Below are 22,008 nucleotides of genomic sequence, written 5' to 3' on the forward strand. Positions count from 1 at the left end.
AAGAAAAAGAAATAATATTTAGGGAATGGAGTAGGAGAGAAGAAGCAGAATTTAAGGAACCTTTTAAAGGAACCTTTTAAAGGAAAAAGTGTGGAAAAAAAGAAAGAAGAAGCTAAGTCCAGGCAATGAGAATAAGATGGCAACTATATGGCAAATTAATTACAATAACAACGAAATTATAGGCAGAACATTGAGATCAATTGAAAGTAGAGGGAAAAGGTTAGTGGAGGATTTGTACACAATAGATGGAGACCCTGTAGAACAAAAAGAAATTCAGAATTGGATAGGATCAGGGAATTGGATTCAAAGCTGGGCTATAAGACAGGAAATTTTTAGATTGAGAGAAAAAATTAGAGAACAGGACAGTCCATTTGAGAAGGTGATTAGGAAATGTTAAGAGAAACCTTAAGAGTTTCAAATAGAAAAAAAATTATTAACATTATAAGGTGAAACCAGTTGTACATGTTTAAAATATCAAACAGCTCTGAAATATATCACCATCTCTTGAAATTAGATGATACAGATTTGCCGCCTGGGAATGGTGGAGAGTTCCAAACTGCAGAACTGGTGCGTTTAAAATAGCGTGGTTTGCTCTTATAGAAGATTTCTTCCAGGTTTGGACTTTTCACAACACCAAATAACCTCCTGACATTAGATGGATTGTAATATTGGTGCATGACACCTTGGGTCAGTTGATTTCCTAGGAGAAGACAACACAAATTACTAGCATTAGGAATTATTTATCTAAGATGCATGCTGTATTGTTTCAGAGCTCTTAAAAGGAGGCGGCACAAATTTGAAAGGAAGAATTAACTCTCTTTTCCCCAACCAGTTTAGAAAAAAAGTTTGTCCTTTCTCCCTCAAGTCAGTTTGACACAGAAGGCTGCAATGACAACCAAGACTGAAGTCACAAAGAATATGCAGGTTTGATTGAAAATGTTAGAGAATCATTGCTAGAAGCAAAGGAGAATATCTGTGCAGATTGAATTTAACAGATTTGGTCTGTAGGAGAAACAGACTTAATGAATTGTACTCTTTTCATATGTCCTGGAGTCAGGTGTATGAGATGAAAACACAATGTAACAATTCTTGCAATGCATTCAGATTTGGTCATTAAGAAGTGAACACATGCATGTATAACCCCCAAAGCCATAATGCATGAATGAGCTACTTTCTAACCCTTTAAAAATTGTTTTGAAAATTTTGAAAAAGAAAAAACCACTTTACCAATAGAACAAATTTCAAACACAATATATAAAATAAAATGTCTAATTTTCTAACCCATGACAAATATTACATGTTTATATATTCTTATATTAGCTAAGGTTGTAGTCTTTAGAATACCTTAAACAGAGCTAGAGGTCATGGTTATGAAGTTTCTGGGAGTTATCATCGAAAAGTACCTTATCTAAATTCTCATATTAAATTTCAGTAAATCCAGATTTTCTTCTAAGTAAGCATTGTTAAGACCAGATTTGGAGACTCATACATTTAAACATTAAAAATGCTCTGGATCACACCGAACACTCATTTAACCCAAACACGGTTCCAGAAAGCTGTCAAGAACAAATGCCTTACCCAAAACTGTTTCTCCAGAACTGTCCCTCAGTGATATAATATACAGGGAGCCTACTTTGATTTCATGGTAAATGTCAGTTGGTAGACACATCCTATATGAATCTGTCTATCATCAGATTGTGGTTATTGCAGCAACAATAAAAATAGGGAAATGCTCTGCCACCATGCAAATGAGTACCAGATGAATTAAAAACTTACCAGAAGCCCATGCAGGGATTGGCTTGCGTGGCCAGCTTTCATCATCTGTTGAGTCATCACTATTCAAATCCATCCCATAATCGTCAATGTTAACCTTGGGGTGCTTGTGGCTCTGTGGTGTCATCTCATATGAATTACAAGGTGAGTTCTGGACAGAAAGGTACATTTGATTACTGTATTTAAGACCAGATAATCTTAGATAAGTTGTAGCAACATGGTAGAATCTCAAGCATGCTTTCTAATGTTTAGGTGGCGTGTTTTTCTCAATTTGAAACTGTTGCTCTGTGTCCAAGGATGCATAGAATGAATGGAATTTGATATGTTAACTGCCATTGTTCAATGCCACTGAATCTTGGGATTTGTAGTTTGGTGAGACAGCAGCACTCTTTGGCAGAGAAGAGGAAAGACTTTGCAACACTACAACTCCCATGATTCCATAGCATAGCCCGGGACAGATCCCTGTGGTACCACACTAGTCACTTCTTTCCAGGATGATGAGGAAGCATTGGGAAGCATTGTTTAGCCCACGTTTTACTGTTTCTTCATGAGAATATCATAGAGAACCTTGTCAAAGGCCTTACTGAAATCAAGTTATGCTATAGCCATAGAACTCCCTTCATCTACCAAGCTTGTAATTCTATTTTATTTTTAAAAAGATTAGATTAATCTGATTCTTCTAGGTAAGGAGGTACAATATAGAATTATATCTTTAAGCTTTACTTTACCTCTTTTCAGAACTTACCCCTTGAGAATCAGAAGAGGGATCTAGCTCTGACCTAGGGAGAAAAAACATAAGACATAAATATATAAATAAAACAGTACTATTTCCTTTTTATCATTCTGTCACTAAATACATTAACGCAATGAAATGAAGTGACCAGCGTTGTCAGCTAAACTCTTACCCACATTCTGTATTAGACTACACAAAGCCCTATAAAAGCTCAACAGCTGTCCTGTTTTCATGTGGGAATTTGGAACTCTCAGAAGTCAACGGATTACATTCAGCAGTGCACAAGCAGATGTTAGTTTATCCAACAGCACATTTCTTTAGCCCCCTCCCTCTTATAGCCCAGTGATTCTGCTTTTGCAGCTTGGGGAGTTGGCCAATGACCACCAATACCAGTAAGAAAATATAGATTTCAGTTAGTTACAATTTAGAAAGGATTTAGTTTCTCTGATTTAAAGCTAATATATCCAGGATGACAATCTTTCATTCAGTTTTGGAACAGTTAGTTTCAACACATATAAAGAACCAAATATTTGCTTTTGGCACCTTTCCCAGCATATTGTGAGATTTTACCTGCTGAACATCTTTTGCGCCTCTTCAAGAATCTCCTCCATCCACAAAAAGTCTGTCTTGTCAACATTATCAAGAAGTTGTCTCCATAGATTCTGCGATTCTTCTTCCAGCCTCATGAGGCTTACCATCTTCAGCTTTCCTCGGTCTGCAAAAAACAAACAAAGAGGTTCTTCTTGCTCAAGTAACAGAAATACCTGATAATGTTGTCTAAGGTTTAGCAAAACAACCTTAAACAGACTAGATTGTGTTGAAACGAAATACTCAAGAATCAGGCAAGTGCCAGCAGCCTAACTTTAAATTAAAGTCAAATATAACTATTTTGAAAGTAGTGTGTGTCTGAAAGCGATAGGGCAGAGCTTTCTAAACATTTTGTTTTGGTGACACATTTTTTAGACATTCATCATTTTGCAACACGGTAAATCAGCTTTACTAGCATATTGGAGGTGTTAACCCAGGCATGGGCAAACTTCGCCCCTCCAGGTGTTTTGGACTTCAACTCCCACAATTCCTCACAGCCAGTAATGCCTGTGTTAACCAATTGGAGACATGGAAACATACATAAGTTGTAATAATGAAATGTCTGGGGATGCAACATATCTCATCAAACCTTTCATTTATATATTTAAAATACACAATTTATAAGATAGTAACATATATTTCCAATATTTTGTTATTTCCTGTAACATTGCTGTGGCATACGTGCACACTGCAGCCAACACATTAACATGTTGTGACACACAGTTTGGAAGCTCTGTTAGATAAGGCAACCTAGTCAGGAACCTAGGCCCCTTCTACACATATTATCTTCTTATCCCAGGTTATCTGACAATGGAGACTCATATAATCCAGTTTAAAGCAAATAATCTGAGATCAGATTCTGAGATACACAGCAGTGTAGATGGGGCCCTAATCATACATCTATTGCTGTAAGGATGAAGAATTCCCTACTGGCTATACTAATTAACTCCAGAAATAAATGTAAAATATTGGTAGCATACAATGCCTTATATGATCAGCCCACCACATTTGCAGCTTTGACTTTTGAGGATTTATTATTCACAGATTTTATTCAAATGTTCTCTTAAGGAATTTCAAGGTTTTCCAGTGAGTCCTTGGCCCCTTCTACATTGCATATATAATCGAGATTATCTACTCAGAACTGGATTATATGGCAGTGTATAAGGAGCCTGTGGTCAACCTCCTTCAGTCACACTGGAGAATCCAGAAATTGCTAGAGAGGTGTTATCTTAGGGGTGTGTGTGTGTGTGTGTGTGTATGTATATATATATATATATATACACACACACCACTGTCTTTATTTGCAGTGTTTCACTTTTGCAGGGGCCCGGTGCTCTAACCCTAGCAAATATAGAGGTCTGACTGCACATGCACAATCAAGGGCCAAGATACCACTACGTAGGAATACTTCTGGCTTGTCAATCTGTATTTTATCTGTGGATATTTCTTGCCTGTCTTTTAATAGTTTTGTTTCTAAAAAGCAGCTAAAAACCTTCCTGTTTGTGCAAGCTTTTGATGAAGACACTGAGCTGTAATGACAGGAAGGCTAACTTTTATCTGTCTTGTTGAGTAGCTTGCAATAATTGTATTAGATTAATGTTTTTAAATATGTATACTTATCTCTAAATTGTAAAATTGTTTTTATAGTTTGTGTTTTATATATGTACATTGTTTTATATTATTTTACACAATGTTGTGAGCCGCTTTAGGTCCCGTTTTAGGGAGAAAAGTGGGATACAAATAAATATGTATTATTATTATTGTTTTATTTTGCATTTTTAACCATCTTGTATCCCATTTCAAGGACAAGGAGATTATGACTGACAGATCCCAATACAATCTCCAGAAAAAAAGTATTATTGACTGTGCTAGAGTTTGTAGATATTCATTTGGCAGCAAGGAATTGAAGTGTCTTTTTCCTAATGGTACCCAACGTATGAAACAATCACCCCTCTTGTATACCACCAAGTCTTGGTGCTGGCTTACTTTTAGTATTTCTTGAAACAGATTTTTCATTTGCTTTTCTCCTAGCTATAAACTGTTGAGCATTTCCCCACTAATTGCATTATTGTATTTTCTTGGACTGCTTTATAATGTTATCGCAAATAATTTTTGACAGTAACCGCAACAGATTCCCAGATTTGAACTGCTGACTTTTCAATCAGCAAGTTCAGAAGCTCAGCTGTTTAATCCATTGTGCCACCAAGAGCTCCCAAAAGGTAAAGGTTTTCCCCTGGCATTCTAGTCATGTCTGACTCTGGGGGTTGGTGCTCATCTCCATTTCTGTGCCAAAGAGCCGGTGTTGTCCATAGACACCTCCAAAGTCATGTGGCAGGCATGACTGCATGGAGTGCTGTTACCTTCCCGCCAGAGCAGTACCTATTGATGTAGTCACATTTGCATGTTTTCGAACTGCTAGGTTTACAGAAGCTGGGGCTAACAGCAGGCACCCACCCCACTTCCCGGATATGAACCACCAACCTTTCGGTCAGCAGCGTCAGCCGCTTAGTGGTTTAACCCACTGCGCACTTCAGGGCTCCAAGTGCCCTTGGGGAAGCAATAATATAAAATTGAGCAGATTGAGGCCACAGCATCCCGTACAATGTAGCTTTTGTTGACGTTTATGCGGAATCTGATCCAACAACAAAGACACAGTAGCTTCACACAGATGAAAGAGGAAACATAAATTTACTTATTCAGCAGAATCAAAAACATAAACTTGTGGCATTACATCAAAAATAAATCCTGAAGAGCAACAAAATGAACAAAGTCCTTGCATGCATAACATAAACACAGAGAGCATGGCTTCTCCACCTCCCAAGGGAGAGAGCACCATGTATCTCAAAACACATCCAGTTATACTCCACTAGGTGTGGACCAAACTTACTGGCCTGAACAAGCACCTGCATATAATGACCACCAGAATGAGATTTTTTTGCTTAACACATATTCTATTCCAGTGGTTCTCAACCTGTGGGTCCCCAGGAAGCAAGTCAAGACTGGTTATTCAAGCAGGCATTTGGCGATTGACAAAAATATGGAAAAACACCCTGGATTGATACAATGGCCTAAATGTTTTGTGTTGTACCTGTGATTGCTATCACAGTTTTATAATTTTAATCATTTTTATTCCATAGTTTTAAATGTTGTTGTTTTAATCGTTTATGTTTACATATGTGAGGCATTTAATTTTGTTATTGATTATGCTGTGAACTGCTTTGAGTCCTCCCCTAGGGGTGAGAAAAGCGGTATATAAATGCAATACATAAATAAATACAACTCCCAGAAATCCCCGCCAGTTTACCAGCTGTTAGGATTTCTTAGAGTTGAAGGCCAAAACATCTGGGTACCCAAAGACTGAGAATCACTGATCCACCTTGGTGCTGATGCTTGCAAAACCTGACCCGTTTTCTTTATACCTTAACAGTTTTTTATACACTTGAGAATGCACAATTAAAATTTTAGAGAACAGATCCATGATTTATGCATAGATCTTAAAATGACAGAAGAACAAAATCCACAACTGTCAACAAATGGAGCACATTTCTTCCAACATTAACAAGTGATGAGGAAGTAAGGAGGGGCGCACTAACTGTAACACTCCTTGAATATGCCTCAAAGCAGGCATGGGCCAACTTGGGCCCTCCAAGTGTTTTGGACTCCAACTCCCACCATTCCTCACAGCCTCAGGCCCTTTCCGTAAGCGGCTGAGGGGGAAAAAGGAAAGGGCCTGAGGCTGTGAGGAATGGTGGGAGTTGGAGTCCAAAACACCTGGAGGGCCCAAGTTGGCCCATGCCTGCTTTAAAGTCTAACAACCACAATATCAATACGTTGAGCATCGCATATCCAAAACGTTGGGGGCAGAATGTTTTTATCATCAGGAAGCCAAGGGGTGGCTATCTCATGCGGTACCGAACTGAATGAATTGCCCCGTGAAGATACCCCCCAAGGCACGCAAACACCCCAAAGTCCCAAACAACCCAGTTTTCCCATTCTGATTCGCTGTGCACAAAAGGAAGATGCGAGGCGGAGGCGGGCGACCCTTAAAGCCTTCCCTGGGACTCACCCCTTGGGTTCCCCGCCATTGTTGCTTTGCGGATCCAAGTCTACAGAGGCGAAATTTCCGCAGCCAGCTGTTAACAGCGACCCCGCGCTCGAAACGCCCCCAGCCCAGGCTTGTCGCCGTTGAAATATTTTTTTCAAACAACGTCACTCCCCGCGGTCCAATGAGCAGCGCGCGCCTCCACGACGGGGCCGGCTATTGGCTGAGACGCAGCTACCGAAATAAAGCCCAGGAAGGGGCTGGGCTTAGGCGCAACGGAAGGAAGGGAAGTCTCGGGGTTACACTGGAGCAGGAATGAGTAAACTCCGGCCCTCCAGGTGTTTTGGACTTCAACTCCCACAATTCCTAACAACCGTTAGGAATTGTGGGAGTTGAAGTCCAAAACACCTGGAGGGCCCATGCCTACACTAGAGTTAAAAGCAAGTGTGCATCCCTCCTGAAATCCCCGAGCTTGTAGTTTAGGGGAGGGGCCTTCAAAATGCCCAGCCAGAAAGAACCTGAGTCTCATTAAACTACAAGTCTCAGAATTTTGCAGGAGGCAGCCACGGGATTTCAAATGGGATGCATACTCTGCCTACTAAGTACAGTAGAGTCTCACTTATCCAACAGAAACGGGCTGGCAGAATGTTGGATAAGCGAATATGTTGGCAACACCCTGAAAACAGAAGAGTTCCAGGGGCATTCTAATGACTCTGATCAAAATCCTCATTGACTATGTCAATTATGTAACTATCTCCCCCCGACTTGACACATTCACCTTTTGGCCCAGACTTGTGTTTGATATACCTGTTTTAACATTTTATCTTGTAAGATTGTCCTTTTCGATTGTTTTACCGATATTGTTGATTTATTGTTGTAAATTTGTGTTTTTGTTTTGATTTTATATTGTGATGTTGGGCAAGGCCCCATGTGAGCCGCCCCGAGTCCCTTCGGGGAGATGGGGCGGGGTACAAGAATAAAATTATTATTATTATTATTATTATTATTATAACTTGCAGTTTCTCAAGTTGCTCCTGATATGAAAAGAAAAAAATGTAATAACATGAGAGATTCTTCTGCAATAAGGGGCATTAAGTACAAATATTGGTTGCTGGTGTAAAAGATGGTATAGTAGATTGATAACTGCTGAATTATTTAATATTGCGAATCGTATTGTAGTTGTGTTACTGCAGGGATCAAATATGTACAAGTTTTCTTCTTTATGACATATGCAAATAAGTATAACAATATCTCTTGGATTCACTATCAGTCTACAGGCAGGAGGAGGCAGAGTTCTCCCTGGGTTGCTGTGAGTTTTTCGTACTGTATGACCATGTTCCAGTAGCATTTTCTCCTGCTCCTGGAAGGAATAACTACTGGAATATGGCCATAAGACCCGAAAAACTCACAGCAACCCAGTGATTCCGACCGTGAAAGCCTTCGACAATACAGAGTCCTCCCTGTTCTCAACACGGATTGCATCCAGCACAATGGACACAAAGGTGTTTGTTTCTATAGTAAATCAACACACCTGGATGGAAGCAGTTGTCATGCTTTTCTGCCCTTGCTCCTTTCCAGATTAATTTATTCTCCATTCTACAGAGAAAGTCGGAGCTTATATATAGATTTCAAAACACACATCTATGTTTAGAGTTCATCTGTTTATAATGTATAGTACCAAATATTAGGATTGTGTTTTATTAACTCAGTATGAACTACTAGATATTGTCTACTGTATTGAAGATGGAGGGAGGGAGGATTTGATCCTGCAATAATTAGGCCATACATTAACTTCAGTACTCAGAATAGTTATTTTTTTGGATTTAAGCTGCCCAAATCTTCCATCATCCTGGACCAGTCAGAGGGAGTTTTCAACCAAAAGAACAACAATTCTAAGCTGTGGGTAGCTATTCCATTTTTCTGTGTGTGAGAGAGGGAGAGATTGTTGCTCATTCTTTCATCACACTGAAACATTCTTGAAGTTTAGAAGGAAAGCTATCCTGCAAAGTGTTGTTGCAAAAAGGAATGATGGCTAGAGGTGTGGCATGGATGGGAAGAGGGTCCTCGTGTTGCCATCTGAAAGTTGGTGAGGCTTAGCAGGAGGAATTTTAAGCAGAGCCTCTCTATGGTTGCACCTGCCCATGAAAAAATGCTTTTCTGTTAAATAATGCCTTTTAATTTGTCTTACAGCAACATTCAACACATGCGGAAACAGCTTGATGCCTTAGGTCTTTCTTTTAGCTGGGATCGGGTAAGCTTTTGAAAATATGGTGACATACTTCAAATGTATTTTAGATCAAGCCTGAGTGCTCATTAGAAAGCAAAATGGCTGAATTGAGGCTGTCATACTTTGGATATATCACGAGCCAATAGCAGTAGGAAAAGTAGAAAATCCACACCCTCAGTATTCAAGAGCTGGGCAGGACTTTCTTTTTTAATTTTTCAATTCCTATTTTAACATAAAGAACACAAAAAACCCAACAATGTCTGTACACACATAATAAAAACCTAATTGAGCAACATTTTATAACATTTACAGAAATACACAATTTCTCTCACCAACCTACAGCTCTGCTTTAAACATAAATATAAAATACAAAAGAATATACATAAATTAGTTTTAAAATGATTATTGGCTCTCATTTGTAGGTTTCTCTATAGTTTTAACGTTTTTTGTTCCCCCTTATATCCAACAAGCTATTTACTTCAAGGAGGGAGGGTTTGCATTAACAAATGAATATCCCCACAGTTTATATCCCGAAACTTGTGCATAAAGCAGGACCTGAGCAGGACTGTTAATACCAGGGTGTCTTGTAGGTCTCTGGTTCATAGAATTGTCATCAGTCGAAGCCCACATGCCAGCAATTAACATTTTTATAAGTAATTGTTATATTTATAGAATTTCAATTATACTAACAAAATTTCTGCAACCTCAGCCTCCCCTCATTGTATTGGATTATACTTCCAATACAATGGCTTCAATTAATATGAATTGTTTGAGGAAAGAAGATTTATGCAGTACTTGAGTGTTTCATTTTATTAAAAGCCCACAATAATTTTTAAACACATTATATTTTGATAGCCTCTTTGTTTTATTATGTTTACCTCAGATTACAACTGTTCTTTTGTTTTCAGGAAATAGCCACTTGTTTCTCAGAGTACTATAAGTGGACACAATACATTTTTCTTAAACTTTATGAAGCTGGATTGGTCTATCAAAATGAAGCTGCAGCCTCAGAATGGCTGCTGAAGACCTTGTTTGGGGCGGAGCCTGGTGCGGCCCCGCCCACGGAGGGCCCTGACGGCGGGAAACTTTCCCGCCGCGCCGAGGGGGCTCCTGGGAAGAAGAAGCCCCCTGGTCGCCGCCATGTTGGGAAGGAGGGAGCGCCCTTCCCAGCAACCTGCAGGGCCGGTGAGTCGGGCCCTGCCCTTTCTCAGAGTACTATAAGTGGACACAATACATTTTTCTTAAACTTTATGAAGCTGGATTGGTCTATCAAAATGAAGTAAGTTAAATTGTATTATGTCAGACTATGCATGTGTTCATATGATAACTTTCTGAATTATCATAAACAATATTGTATGTGTGAGAGAGGGGGTGGTTACTGAAAATTGTTCATTTTCTTCTGTGAGACCTTCTGGAGCAATGTGCAAAGGATAGGTGCTTTGGTTTCTTACTTCATCATGCTCTTTTATCACTTTGTAAACTTTTCAGTACAGAAATCCAGTCATCCTTCCACATTTGTGTTTTTTACTTTACCAGATTTGATTATTCACAGATTTGATTTAAAATGTTTTGTCTAGGAATCTCCAGATTGTTTGGGGCAACTTTAAGGTCACTTTCCTCCAATCATGCTGAAGGACCTGAAGGAGATTTCTTGAGAGACTGCTTCTCTAGGTTCTCCAGTGTGATTCTATATTCATAAGTTGACCATAGAGTCATGTTGGAAGTCCTGGAAAATCTTAAAGAGGTGTTTTCTCAGATAAACAGCAATTTTGTGTGTTGTCGAAGACTTTCATGGCCAGAATCACTAGGTTGTTTTCTAGGATGTATGGCCATGTTCCAGAAGCATTTTTTCCTGACGTTTTGCCCGCATCTATGGTAGGCATCCTCAGAAGTTATGAGGTTGTGGATACTTTCCATAGATGCAGGCGAAACATCAGGAAAGAATGCGTCTGGAACATGGCCATACAGCCTGGAAAACAACAACCCAGCAATTTTGTGGTTTTTCATTTTCATGGGGGTCTTATGTCCCTAACTGCAGCAAATGTGGAAGGCTAACTGTAACACATATTTTAGGCATCTAAATATGCTAAGCATCACTTCTTATGAATAACTTCACATGTCTTGTTTCTGCCTTTCCCTTTTTTTAAAACTGTGGTCATGAAAACATTCACTAAGTAGCAAGAGTTATATCCAGGAGAAAGCGCTGTATTTAAAAATATTTGGATGGGCGGATTTCAGAAACGTCAAGGCAAAGAAAGGGATTGTAAGAAAGAAAAGAAGGGGGAGAAAAACATAGGAAATCAATATATGCTTGTATAAATTAACCATAGTTCCAAAAAGGTACTTATTTGGAGTTGATGTCTGTAAAATACATGCTCATATATAAGCCAAAGAGCTGTTAAGTATTAAAGTCATTGACTGCAAGCAGGATTTTAATAATATGTGTGATTTTTAATTTCCCTTGAGTTGAAAAGGATAAAAAAGTGACGTGTCTGTACAGAAGAGAAAAAAGATAGCTCCTCTTGAGATAAATTCCTATTATCCTGTATTCATGTAGTGTTGTTTTAATTTATGCCATTATATTATCTGTTAGTCATTAGGTAATACACAAAAGGCTATGTATTGTAAAAAGAGAAGATTTCCTTTCTTGCAGTGGTAATGTTTTGAATTTGACTGGCTTGAACAATGAGTGAATATGCCTCTCAGGGTTTTTATTGATAGAGTGATAATGCAGACTACTCAAGCAACCAAATAATTTTTACCTTCGCTTCTAAAGAAATGTCTCCGGGTTTGTGTGATAAGATGCATATCCTAACCCTGGGAATGGGGAAGAGGAACATACTGGCTCTTAATACAGCATTTCTATTCAGCAGACTATTCAGTTTAGCAGAGCATTTAGAGATAAATGCTATATAGTGGGCCCTTTGTTTCCACAGGAGTTTGGTTCCAGGACCCACTGTGGATATCAAAATCAATGAAGGCTCAAGTCCCAATATATGAGTGCCATTGTCAAAAGGTCTCCTTTATATAAAGTGGCAAAATCAAGATTTGCTTTGTGGAATAGTCAGCTCTGTGGATACAGAACCTGCGTATACAGAGGGCAGGCTTTAGCTTATTTTTGTGTAGTTCTGTTTCATCAAGAAATATCAGCAGAAGACTTGGGCTGGAAATGTTGTGCTAAAGAAGTCTAAGACCAGGATCTGAAGGGCCATGCTGTTAATGTCAAGCCTCTAGGAAGGATTTGCTTTTTTTTTTCAAATGACAGGCTTCACATGCAACATAGCAAATAATCGTGATTTAAACCAGTGATTCCCAAAGTGGGTGTTACTGCCCACCAGTGGGTGCTGGAGCGATCCAGGGGGGCAGTGATTACACCTATTAGGACACGGGGGCGGGGCCAGAGAAGGGAGGGGGCCCCTTCCCAAGTGCTGGAGACAAGACTGAGCACCTGAGGCGCCTGTTAGGACACACGGGGCGGAGCTAGAGGAGTGGGCGTGGCTTCTTCCCAAGAGCCCGAGACAGGGCTGAGAATCTATACACCTCCTGAGGTGCCTGTTAGGACACAGAGGGCGGAGCTAGGGAAGGGGGCGGGGCCTCCTTCCAAGAGCCCAAGACAGGGCTGAGCCTGTATACCTCTCCTGAGAGGCCTTTTAGGACTAAAGGGCGGGGCTAGGGGTCAGGGCGGGGCCTCTTCCCAAGAGCACAAGACAGGGCTGAACCTCTGTATACCTCCCCTGAGGTGCTTGTTAGAACACAGGGTATAGAGGTTCAGCCCCGTCAAGCATTTGGGAAGAGGCCCCGCCCCCTCCTCTAGCCCCGCCTCCTGTGTCCTAGCAGGCGCCGCAGGACAGGGATAGAAGCTCAACCCTGCCTCAGAGCTCATAACTTCGCCCATCCCAGTCCTGGCCACCCATTTGTGGCCCCGCCCACCTCACCTCCCAGCCCTGCCTTGGACTAGGGGAGAGGCTCAGCCCTGCCCTCTTGAGCAGGAGCCATGCCCACCCCTCAAAGCCACGCTCCTCTTTCCCAGGGGCGCTGAGTCATATTTTTTCTGGAAAGGGGGCGGCAGGCCAAATAAGTTTGGGAACCACTGATTTAAACTGAGGAACAGTCCAAATTAATTTGAGATACTTTATTGGAAGCTAGCATTCCACAATGTTGAAAAGCCTGAGAAATTCCATTAGGCTCATTGGAACACATCTAAAGAATCACCTTCAGTTTTGAACCAAAATTCTCTAATCATCTTTATTTGGGGTTATTATTAGTTCAGCATTTATGGTACATCCCATTTTATGTACACTTTTTAATGAGATCTTTAAAATGAAGTTTGAAAAGGAAATTATAGGTTGTGTCTCCAATTGCCATGTGCTTTTTCAGATTGGCATGTGCAGAAAAGATATTTATGGTACCTGACATCCATCTGAAAAGTTGGCTGCCTATTTTTTCAGACATGCTTACTAATACTATCATTTCCCCTCTTTGATTTGTGGCATCGTTTAGGCAATGGTTAATTGGGATCCGGTGGACCAGACTGTTCTTGCTAATGAACAGGTGGATGAAAATGGCTGTTCATGGCGTTCAGGAGCAAAAGTGCAAAAGAAGTACCTCAAGCAGTGGTTCATTAAACCATCTGCCTATGCAAAGGTGTGAGTAAAAATGATTTTTTGAATATTATCAAACTGTTGTCTTTGGAGGATTATTTTCTCTTTCATTTCACTTAACATAAGAGCAAGGTGCTACCATTATAACAGTTCTGACACAAAATCTGATGGAACTGTTCTTAGTAAACATTCAGGTTTTGGGAGTTTCTTTCTTGTAAGTTGTGTTAAGCTGAGCAGCCATAACCTTACTATATAGCATAACTTTACTATAAATCGCTTTTCCCCAAGTGTCATTGTATTGTATTTGGCCAAACAAAGTGTGTGTAATTGTTAGTACCTGAACCATTTTGATAACTATGATTTCTCTTAGTATTTGATTTTATTCAGGTTTGTTTGTTTTCTTTTGTTGCTTTTGATTGATATGATATAGATAACTAAGGAGAATTTTAAACTTGTACTTTCTTATGAGAGTATTCAGCCTAGTTAGGAAATGTGTGAAGGGATGGCTTTACTTCAGCTTTTTCTTTTTCTGTTCTCATAGTTCATTAAAGTAGGAGAAATACAGGCCCGACCTCTCCTTCAGAATTCCATTGTATATTCCTTTGATACTTAAGCCACGTGTTGATATCTGTATTTTGGGGTGAAATGGGGAAGTATGCATTTGCCTAGAACACCTGAACTGGCTATAAGGATAATGTGGATAGGGTCTGTTGCTAATGGCTATGCCTCACCTTGATCACACACAACGTCTTTCTGGTATAGTGGGCTAGAATTGACCCCATCTGTTTCTTTTCAAATTGCAGTTGGTGGGTATAATAACCAGTTGCCAAAGTCAGCACTGATACACTTCTTTTCTGCAGTCTCTGTGTCTGGAACTTGGATCCTTCTTCTTTGCCTCACATGGATTTTTGTCCAAAGATATGATTTTTGTTAAGATAAAAAGATCTCTTAGAACATGACATCCTTGTGCCTTGAAGTTGTTTGCTAAAAGGTTTGTAGTAGTTACAGTGCAAGGTTGCTTTCTCTTTATGTTCTTGTAGGGCAGGGAAGGTAAGGTAACCTTTAATCTCAACCAAAGTAAAACATAAAAAATCAAATGAAAAGAAACATTGATATCATGATGAACTTCAACATACTATTGTATGTTTTTAAAATTTCATTGTGAAAGGTCAAACTTATCAGCCAGTTTCTAAACATCCTAAATCACTGCAGTTCTGGTTTTTATTTGGATGGGATCCCACCACTGAATATCAAATGCTGTAGACAAGGACTTTAAAAACTTTTTCTACTTGTGACTCCTTTCTGCCTAAGAAATTTTCCATGACTCCAGGTATATAGCTATATAAAATAGATATAAAATCAAGCATTTAATGATAATGAATCAACATTTGAAAGGCTTGTTAAACAGGCTGATTTTTCTTTTTGTGGAGTACAGCTGAAGCATTTTCTGCAGAGTGAACACTGTTTGTTGTTGCTGATTTCTGTGATTAGGTGGCTTTCAGAAGCCTTTTACTGTTGCCAAATTTTGTGACCCCCAACATTGAGCTAAGGGAACCCTATTTGGGGTCAGGACCCTTGGTTTAAGAAGCAGTGCCATAGACTATATTTCAAAGAAGGCAATGACAAAACCATCTCTGAGTATCTCTTGCCTTATGGAGCAGCCATAAGTTGACATGCAGTTTGAAGGCATATATGTGCACACACATAATTCCATTATCAACAGACAGCATGGCTCCAAGCAGGTCTCAGGTTGGAGAAGGCTACCACATGAGTGTGCCAGTCCCTTTTCCTCTAGCTAGCCTCAGCTCAGCATGGTCAGTGGAGGCCTGAGAACGCAAGACACAGATTTTCCTATCACTGGCTGGCTCACTCTGTTTACCTTGCTCAGCCCACGTGCCACTCCATTACTTTGCTGGGTGCATCTGTTCGTTTCTCAAAAGAAGAAGGAATCCTCATCCCCTTCATTGGCCAAGAGGGTGTGGGAAGCCCAACTATACAGGGTGTGCCATGTCTCAGTGGAGGAAGGAGTGTCCATCTCCTTTCGTGGCCAAGAAAGGGACCGGAAGCCCAGCTACATGGTGTGTCCCTGTCTTGGCAAAGAAAGGAATATTTGTACCCTTTCTTGACTGAGGGAAGAGTAGCATGGCCCCTTTCTTAGTGGAGGAAGAATTCTCTGTCTCCTTCCTCAGCTGAGAGAGTAACACGAAGCCTGGCTGTGCGGAGCATGCTCCTGTCTCAGCGGAAGAAGGAGACAGAAGGGGAACATGAAGATTGCATATACTGCAGCTGGGGCTTGCCATAGCTGTCACTGTTGTCTAGAGCCGTTTGTCATCCTGGTAGGAATAATGTTTATTTGTATGTTTTTTCAACTTTTGCAGGTCTCCTGTACCCCTAAACCCCACAAAAGTGAAAAATTGGCTGTAGTTAAAATCCAGCTGTTCCTGTGCCATATTTGGCCTGTTTATCCTATTACAAAGATGTTTGACCGACTTGGATATTTATATAGCTTCATCCTTTATTATAGCTTTCCATACCTGATTTTAGCTATTTGCTCAATAGCTATACTGACATGTTCTATTATTGCTACCTCACTTTTACCAATTTTGTATATAGTTCTCATTCCTTGTGGTTAGGAGTACAAGATCCTTCATGGAAGTAAATATCTGTGAGCAAAGGAATTAGTTTTTTTTTAACCTGAAAGTACCTCTCTAAGAATTTCTAGGTCTTCCAGCATGACTCTGTAAACTTACCATTGGAAGGATCTAGAGATTCCTAGAGAGAATAAAATCTGTGACTAACACTATGTGACACGATTCTTTCCCCTGGGTTATAGGTGTCCTTTCCTAATTGGTTCTATCATAAAAACATGAGAAAAGTTTATTAAACTGTAAAAACGTGTTTTTGCGGCCTGCAAAAAAAGGTCTAAAATGGCATATTGAAAAGTTAAAAATGGCTGCCACAAAAATTACGTTTCTGAATTATAACACCTACTTTCCAAGTAAGTAGTGCACAATTAAGGGAGCAAGCTTGTTTTCTGCTGCCCTGCAGACTAGGACTACAGGAAAGGAGATTCCACCTGAACATCAGGAAGAACTTCCTCACAGTGAGGGCTGTTCGACAGTGGAACTCTCTCCCCCGGGCTGTGGTGGAGGCTCCTTCCTTGGAGGCTTTTAAGCAGGGGCTGGATGGCCATCTGTCGGGGGTGCTTTGAATGCGATTTCCTGCTTCTTGGCAGGGGGTTGGACTGGATGGCCCATGAGGTCTCTTCCAACTCTACTATTCTATGATTCTATGATTCTATAAACAGGAAGTTGAGCCACGGTGATTCATTGGGTTAAACCCTTGTGCCGGCTGAAGTGCTGACCTGAAGGTTGGGTTGCTGACCTGAAGGTTGACAGTTCGAATCTGCAAGACAGGGTGAGCTCCTGTCTGTTAGCTCTAGCTTGCAGGGACATGAGAGAAGCCTCCCAGCAGGATGGTAACACATCTGGGCATCCCTTGGGCAACGTTTCTGTAGATGGCCAATTCTCTCACACCAGAAGCGACTTGCAGTATGTCCTCAAGTTGCTTCTGACGCAATAAAAAAAATTAAACAGGAAATAACACTTTCAAACTAGAACATAATTTTTTTTCAAATGTTGTTACATAGTGTAATTAAATCCACAAAAAGTCAAAACTGCAAATGAGAGGCAACAGTATAGTACAAGTTACGATATTCAACTGTATTGCATTCCCTTCTGCTTATGTTTTACACAGTATTATGTACTGTTTTATAAACACTTTTTGATTTCCTCTTTGTAGTCATCTGTCTTCCATCTATCCATCTGTGTGCCCTTCCTCCAGTTCTTTGTTGCTGTTTTGCTTGATAAGAAACTAGTTTATTATGTCTGACAGTTTTTTCTCTTTCATTATACTTCTATTATTTAAATTATCTATATAGGTTCTCTTGCTGCGTAAACCTTAAATACAATTTGAGATGTTCATTTCTGGATGCTAATCCTTTCTCTTTGCAACATCTCACATCTGTTTTCAATCTAGGTCAGCACTTTGTTAGGTGCTTCTAGCTTCATAATTCCCTCATATCTCTGTTTCTTAGCAACTGGTGCTATTGACTGCTATCTCCAAATGATCTCAGATTTTCCTTATCTGTTGCTAGATTCTCTTCTCCGCCATGTGTTTTCTTTTTCTTGTTGCTCTACTGACTTCTCCCTATTTATTATAAATATATCTCGCTGATCAGACTAATCAACTCTTTGTGTTGACTAAAGGTGGGCAGCTTGTAGCCTTTTATCTGTTTTTGTGACCTCTTCTAGACTCCTTCCACCTTTTGAAGGTACAAAAAAGAGAATTGTCATTCCTGGGGAGTCTCCAATCATGACAATTGTCTTATCAAATAAGGGAGGCAAGCTTTTAAAAAACAGTATTGAAATATAACATAGTTACTTTTGGTTGGGGAGAGATGGGGGAAAACTGTATTTTAGAAGGAGGTGTCAGTGCATGGCACGTCCTAGAAGGGGCAAAATTGATCTCCAGATTCACAGAGATTGATCTGCCCTGCTGCAAATGAAGGTTTGTAGCTCTAGGGGCCGGGCTGTGGCGCAGCTGTTGAGCAGCTGCCTTAAATCACTCTGACCATGAGGTCATGAGTTCGAGGCCAGCCCGTGGCGGGGTGAGCACCCGTCAATTAAAAATAAAAAATAGCCCCTGCTCGTTGCTGACCTAGCAACCCGAAAGATAGTTGCATCTATCAAGTAGGAGATAAGGTACCACTAATAAAAAAAGTGGGGAGGCAAGATTAACTAATTTACGACCTGGTATGAGGAAGTGCCGTCAGTGTGGATGATGAAGCAGCTGCTCCCCCCTGTGGCCAGAATCGAACATCCCCTCAGAAGAAAGTTAACTTGCCTCTGCGTGTGTGTCTCTCAGTCTCTGTTTGATGTGTTTATGGGCATTGAATGTTTGCCCTATGTGTGTTATAATGTGATCCGCCCTGAGTCCCCTTCGGGGTGAGAAGGGCGGAATATAAATACTGTAAATAAATAAAATAAATAAATATGCTTGATACTGTTGCATCATCTTACAGATGATGATGATGATGATGATAACAACAACAACAACAGTAACTTTATTTTTGTACCCCACCTCCATCTCCCCAAGGGGACTCGGAGCGACTTACATGAGGACGAGCCTGGTCAACATCATAGAATATAATCACATTAAAATACATACACAGTATCATAAAATGGAATAAGACAACAATTATAAACAACATAGCAGTTGTGATAGAATAAAAACAATCTCAAACCCACCACCAATGGACCTGTAATAAAGTCCATTTCTAGGCATGGATGGGCAGGTGGGTGGGCAGAACTCATTTTGAAAATAGGGCTAATGGATAAAGTGCATAAGTCTGATGAGTAGGGGTGAGCAATGTAAGATGGGGGATAATATCTTTGGGTAGAGGACAACAGTAAAGTGAGAGTACAGATTTCAAGTCCTAATTGGAGCCAGGTTATTTAGGGGATTGATTCAAAATTGCTGCTTTCATCAGTGGTCACATATACTGTATACTAGTTCTGGCTTTAGAGTTCTTATGTTCTTGGTGTCACCTTCCTAACAGATCTTTCTGGGTTGCATCCTATTGACTTTCTTAGATAAATAGCCTTCTTTGAGTGTTAAATTGCTTCCTTGCTGTCCTGCTTTAAGACTGGAACTTAAGACTGGAACTGCAGCCAGTTTTCTCCTGTATCTAATCTGAAGTTGCTTTCAGTTGAGAAAAGAAACTGGAACTCATTTTACTTCAGAGAACACTTGAGAGGTTTTTTAAATATTGTCTTGAAAGTTTAGGTGATGAATGAATGGTGGTTAAATTTTAGCCATGCTGGTCTGGCAAGCAGTATATTTTATCAGTCATTTGGGTTGTGTAAAATAAGACCCTTGTGGCAAGAGGTAGCTGAAATGAGACTGGAGTCCCTGAAGGCATGGATTCATTCCTTTTCTCCTCTGGATTTGTTTTGCTAGGTCAGCTTCAAGATCAGGTATCTGTTACCTCTTTGGAATTCACTGTGATAGCTAGCACAGCAAGAGACTTGTTTGTACTGTACTTAGCTGTGTCTACTATTGAATTTTTTTCTCTCTCCCACCTAGTTAGGTGGCTTCTGTATGACAGCTGGCTTCATGAAGAAGCACACTTTGTCCCAGTGCTATCTTTTCTCATGATTGTCCCCAGCACTACTGAGTTCCTGAAGATATTTATTTTTCCCAACAGTGCACTCAGCAGTATGCACTGCCTCTTGGCTAAAATCACATTTTGATGTTGTGCAGATAAGTGTTTTGTATATAAGTTTCATTATTTCATGACTCACAACTGTCAGCTGATGGAGTGGGTATATAGAGAAGTCAGACCTTGGAATGGTACTATTTTAGAGTATAATTCCCAACATCTCCCATTGTCAAGGCTAGCAGAGAGATTCTCAGACCTGTAGTTAAAACTGTAACTTTTCCAAGCTCTGATATGAGTTTGACTTAGCAAGCCTTATAAATGCCACTTGATTTATTTATTAGAATATTTTATATGGTATTGCAGTTTATCTGTTGTGACATAACCTAAGCGGATTAACAAGCATCTGTTAATTGAAATCATACTGTTTTGTATTTTTCCATATATCAAACATATGCATATTTGTAAATGTACATATGCATATTAAAGAATTTGACAGCTGTGGTATATCTATTTTTTCTGATTTGAGTTTGGAATTGCAGTTACTAGACATTAAATTTTTACTAAAGCAGTATCATCTCTTCCCTCTCTTAATGTTTAGGGGGAAGAGGAACAAACAAGCATCTGCCAGTTTATAAACTGGCTTGTTTGCATCCTATTAATATTTTAGGGTATCATTTTAATGCATTCCTTTTTCTTTAATGAAAGATTTCCTAGTTTCTGAGTTCTGTGCTCAGATGTTCTAGTTTTTTTTAAAGTCACATTTTCATAAGAAATTCCAGAAGTTGTTATGGTTTCTTCCGCCTCTTGATGATGCAGATTGCTTTGACAGCCACCTTTTTGAATACAAATAATTTCCTTTGCTCTCATGGTACATTACGTGAGTAATGCTTAGTGTTTATTTGCTCATAAAATTTGCCAAATTACATTTTAACCTTTAGTTACATCCTTATTTCCCTTTTGGATTCATTTCCTTGTCTTAAATATTGGCTCTGGTTATTTAATGCAAATTTTATTTAGTAATTTGTGTGCATTTCTTGTGAGTTTTTTTTCTTTTTATTTCTGTAAATTAGATTTCTTGCTCAATTTCCTTCCTGTGTCTGGTCTGCTATTGGACTCAGTCAGGAGCTAACATAGTACTATCATTTAAAGGAAGCAAATAGTGGCAAAGTATACATGCATCATCCTTTGCCAACATACACATGCATACACCATTTTGCCTGTAATTTAGGATAGCAATCCATGTATAAGAGGTGCACTTGTAATACACAGATAATTATGTTACAATGAATATGTTAGTCTATATGGCGCTATAGAGCCAACATGATGTAGTGGTTTGTGTGTTAAGAGATCTCGGTTCAAATTCCTGCTCAGTCATGGAAACCACTAAGTGACTTTCAACAAATCACATTCTCTCAGCTTCAGCAGAAGGCAAAGTCAAATTGCCTCTGAACAAATTTTGCCACAAAAACTAGGGTTGCCATAAGTCAGAAAGGACATGAAGGCACACAACAACAACAGTGATGCCATAAGACTTATGTAGTTTTCACTTCAATAGACTTGTTTCTTCTGTTAATACTGTTATTATTTATTTATATAAATATTACTCTATAATATATTTTATATAGTGTTTTATTGCACTGCCATTTTACAGAATAAGAAAGGAGGACAAATGTAATTAGGAACTGAAATCCAAGGTATGAATGAGTTATGGAATGGAGGCAGAAAATAATAGTTTTATTTAAATTATATTTATGATCTTTAATTCATTATAAGTTGTGCCAGGATTTCCTCAACCTCTAATGTCGCACACAAGTTATAAAA

At 39.5% G+C, this 22,008-nt stretch overlaps 2 protein-coding genes across 5 annotated transcripts in view; one reads left to right on the forward strand and one right to left on the reverse strand.

Annotated features, from left to right (window-relative positions):
- Positions 1–405: 405 nt before the first annotated feature.
- LOC134294789 (inner centromere protein-like) lies at positions 406–7,468 on the reverse strand. The gene is made up of 5 exons (XM_062966513.1): positions 7,161–7,468; positions 3,077–3,221; positions 2,519–2,552; positions 1,777–1,924; positions 406–700 (listed from the first exon to the last, which is right to left on the reverse strand). Exons 1-5 carry the CDS (start codon positions 7,177–7,179, stop codon positions 495–497), a joined length of 552 nt encoding a protein of 183 aa, XP_062822583.1. The 5' UTR covers positions 7,180–7,468; the 3' UTR covers positions 406–494.
- A 644-nt stretch (positions 7,469–8,112) lies between these two features.
- Positions 8,113–22,008, forward strand: part of LOC134294804 (leucine--tRNA ligase-like) — a 56,541-nt gene continuing 42,645 nt past the window's right edge. The window contains exons 1-4 of one of the 4 annotated variants that reach the window (XM_062966532.1): positions 8,113–8,638; positions 9,327–9,387; positions 10,272–10,548; positions 13,864–14,007. In XM_062966532.1, the coding sequence (XP_062822602.1) occupies positions 10,504–10,548; positions 13,864–14,007 (189 nt within the window). In that variant the 5' untranslated portion in view covers positions 8,113–8,638; positions 9,327–9,387; positions 10,272–10,503. Of the gene's footprint in view, positions 9,388–10,271; positions 10,643–13,863; positions 14,010–22,008 lie in introns of those variants that run through there. The other 3 variants (XM_062966533.1, XM_062966534.1, XM_062966535.1) reach the window with 3 other exon arrangements.

The sequence above is a fragment of the Anolis carolinensis genome, unplaced genomic scaffold (genome assembly GCF_035594765.1).
Source record: "Anolis carolinensis isolate JA03-04 unplaced genomic scaffold, rAnoCar3.1.pri scaffold_23, whole genome shotgun sequence".
Classification (NCBI taxonomy): Eukaryota; Metazoa; Chordata; class Lepidosauria; order Squamata; family Dactyloidae; genus Anolis; species Anolis carolinensis.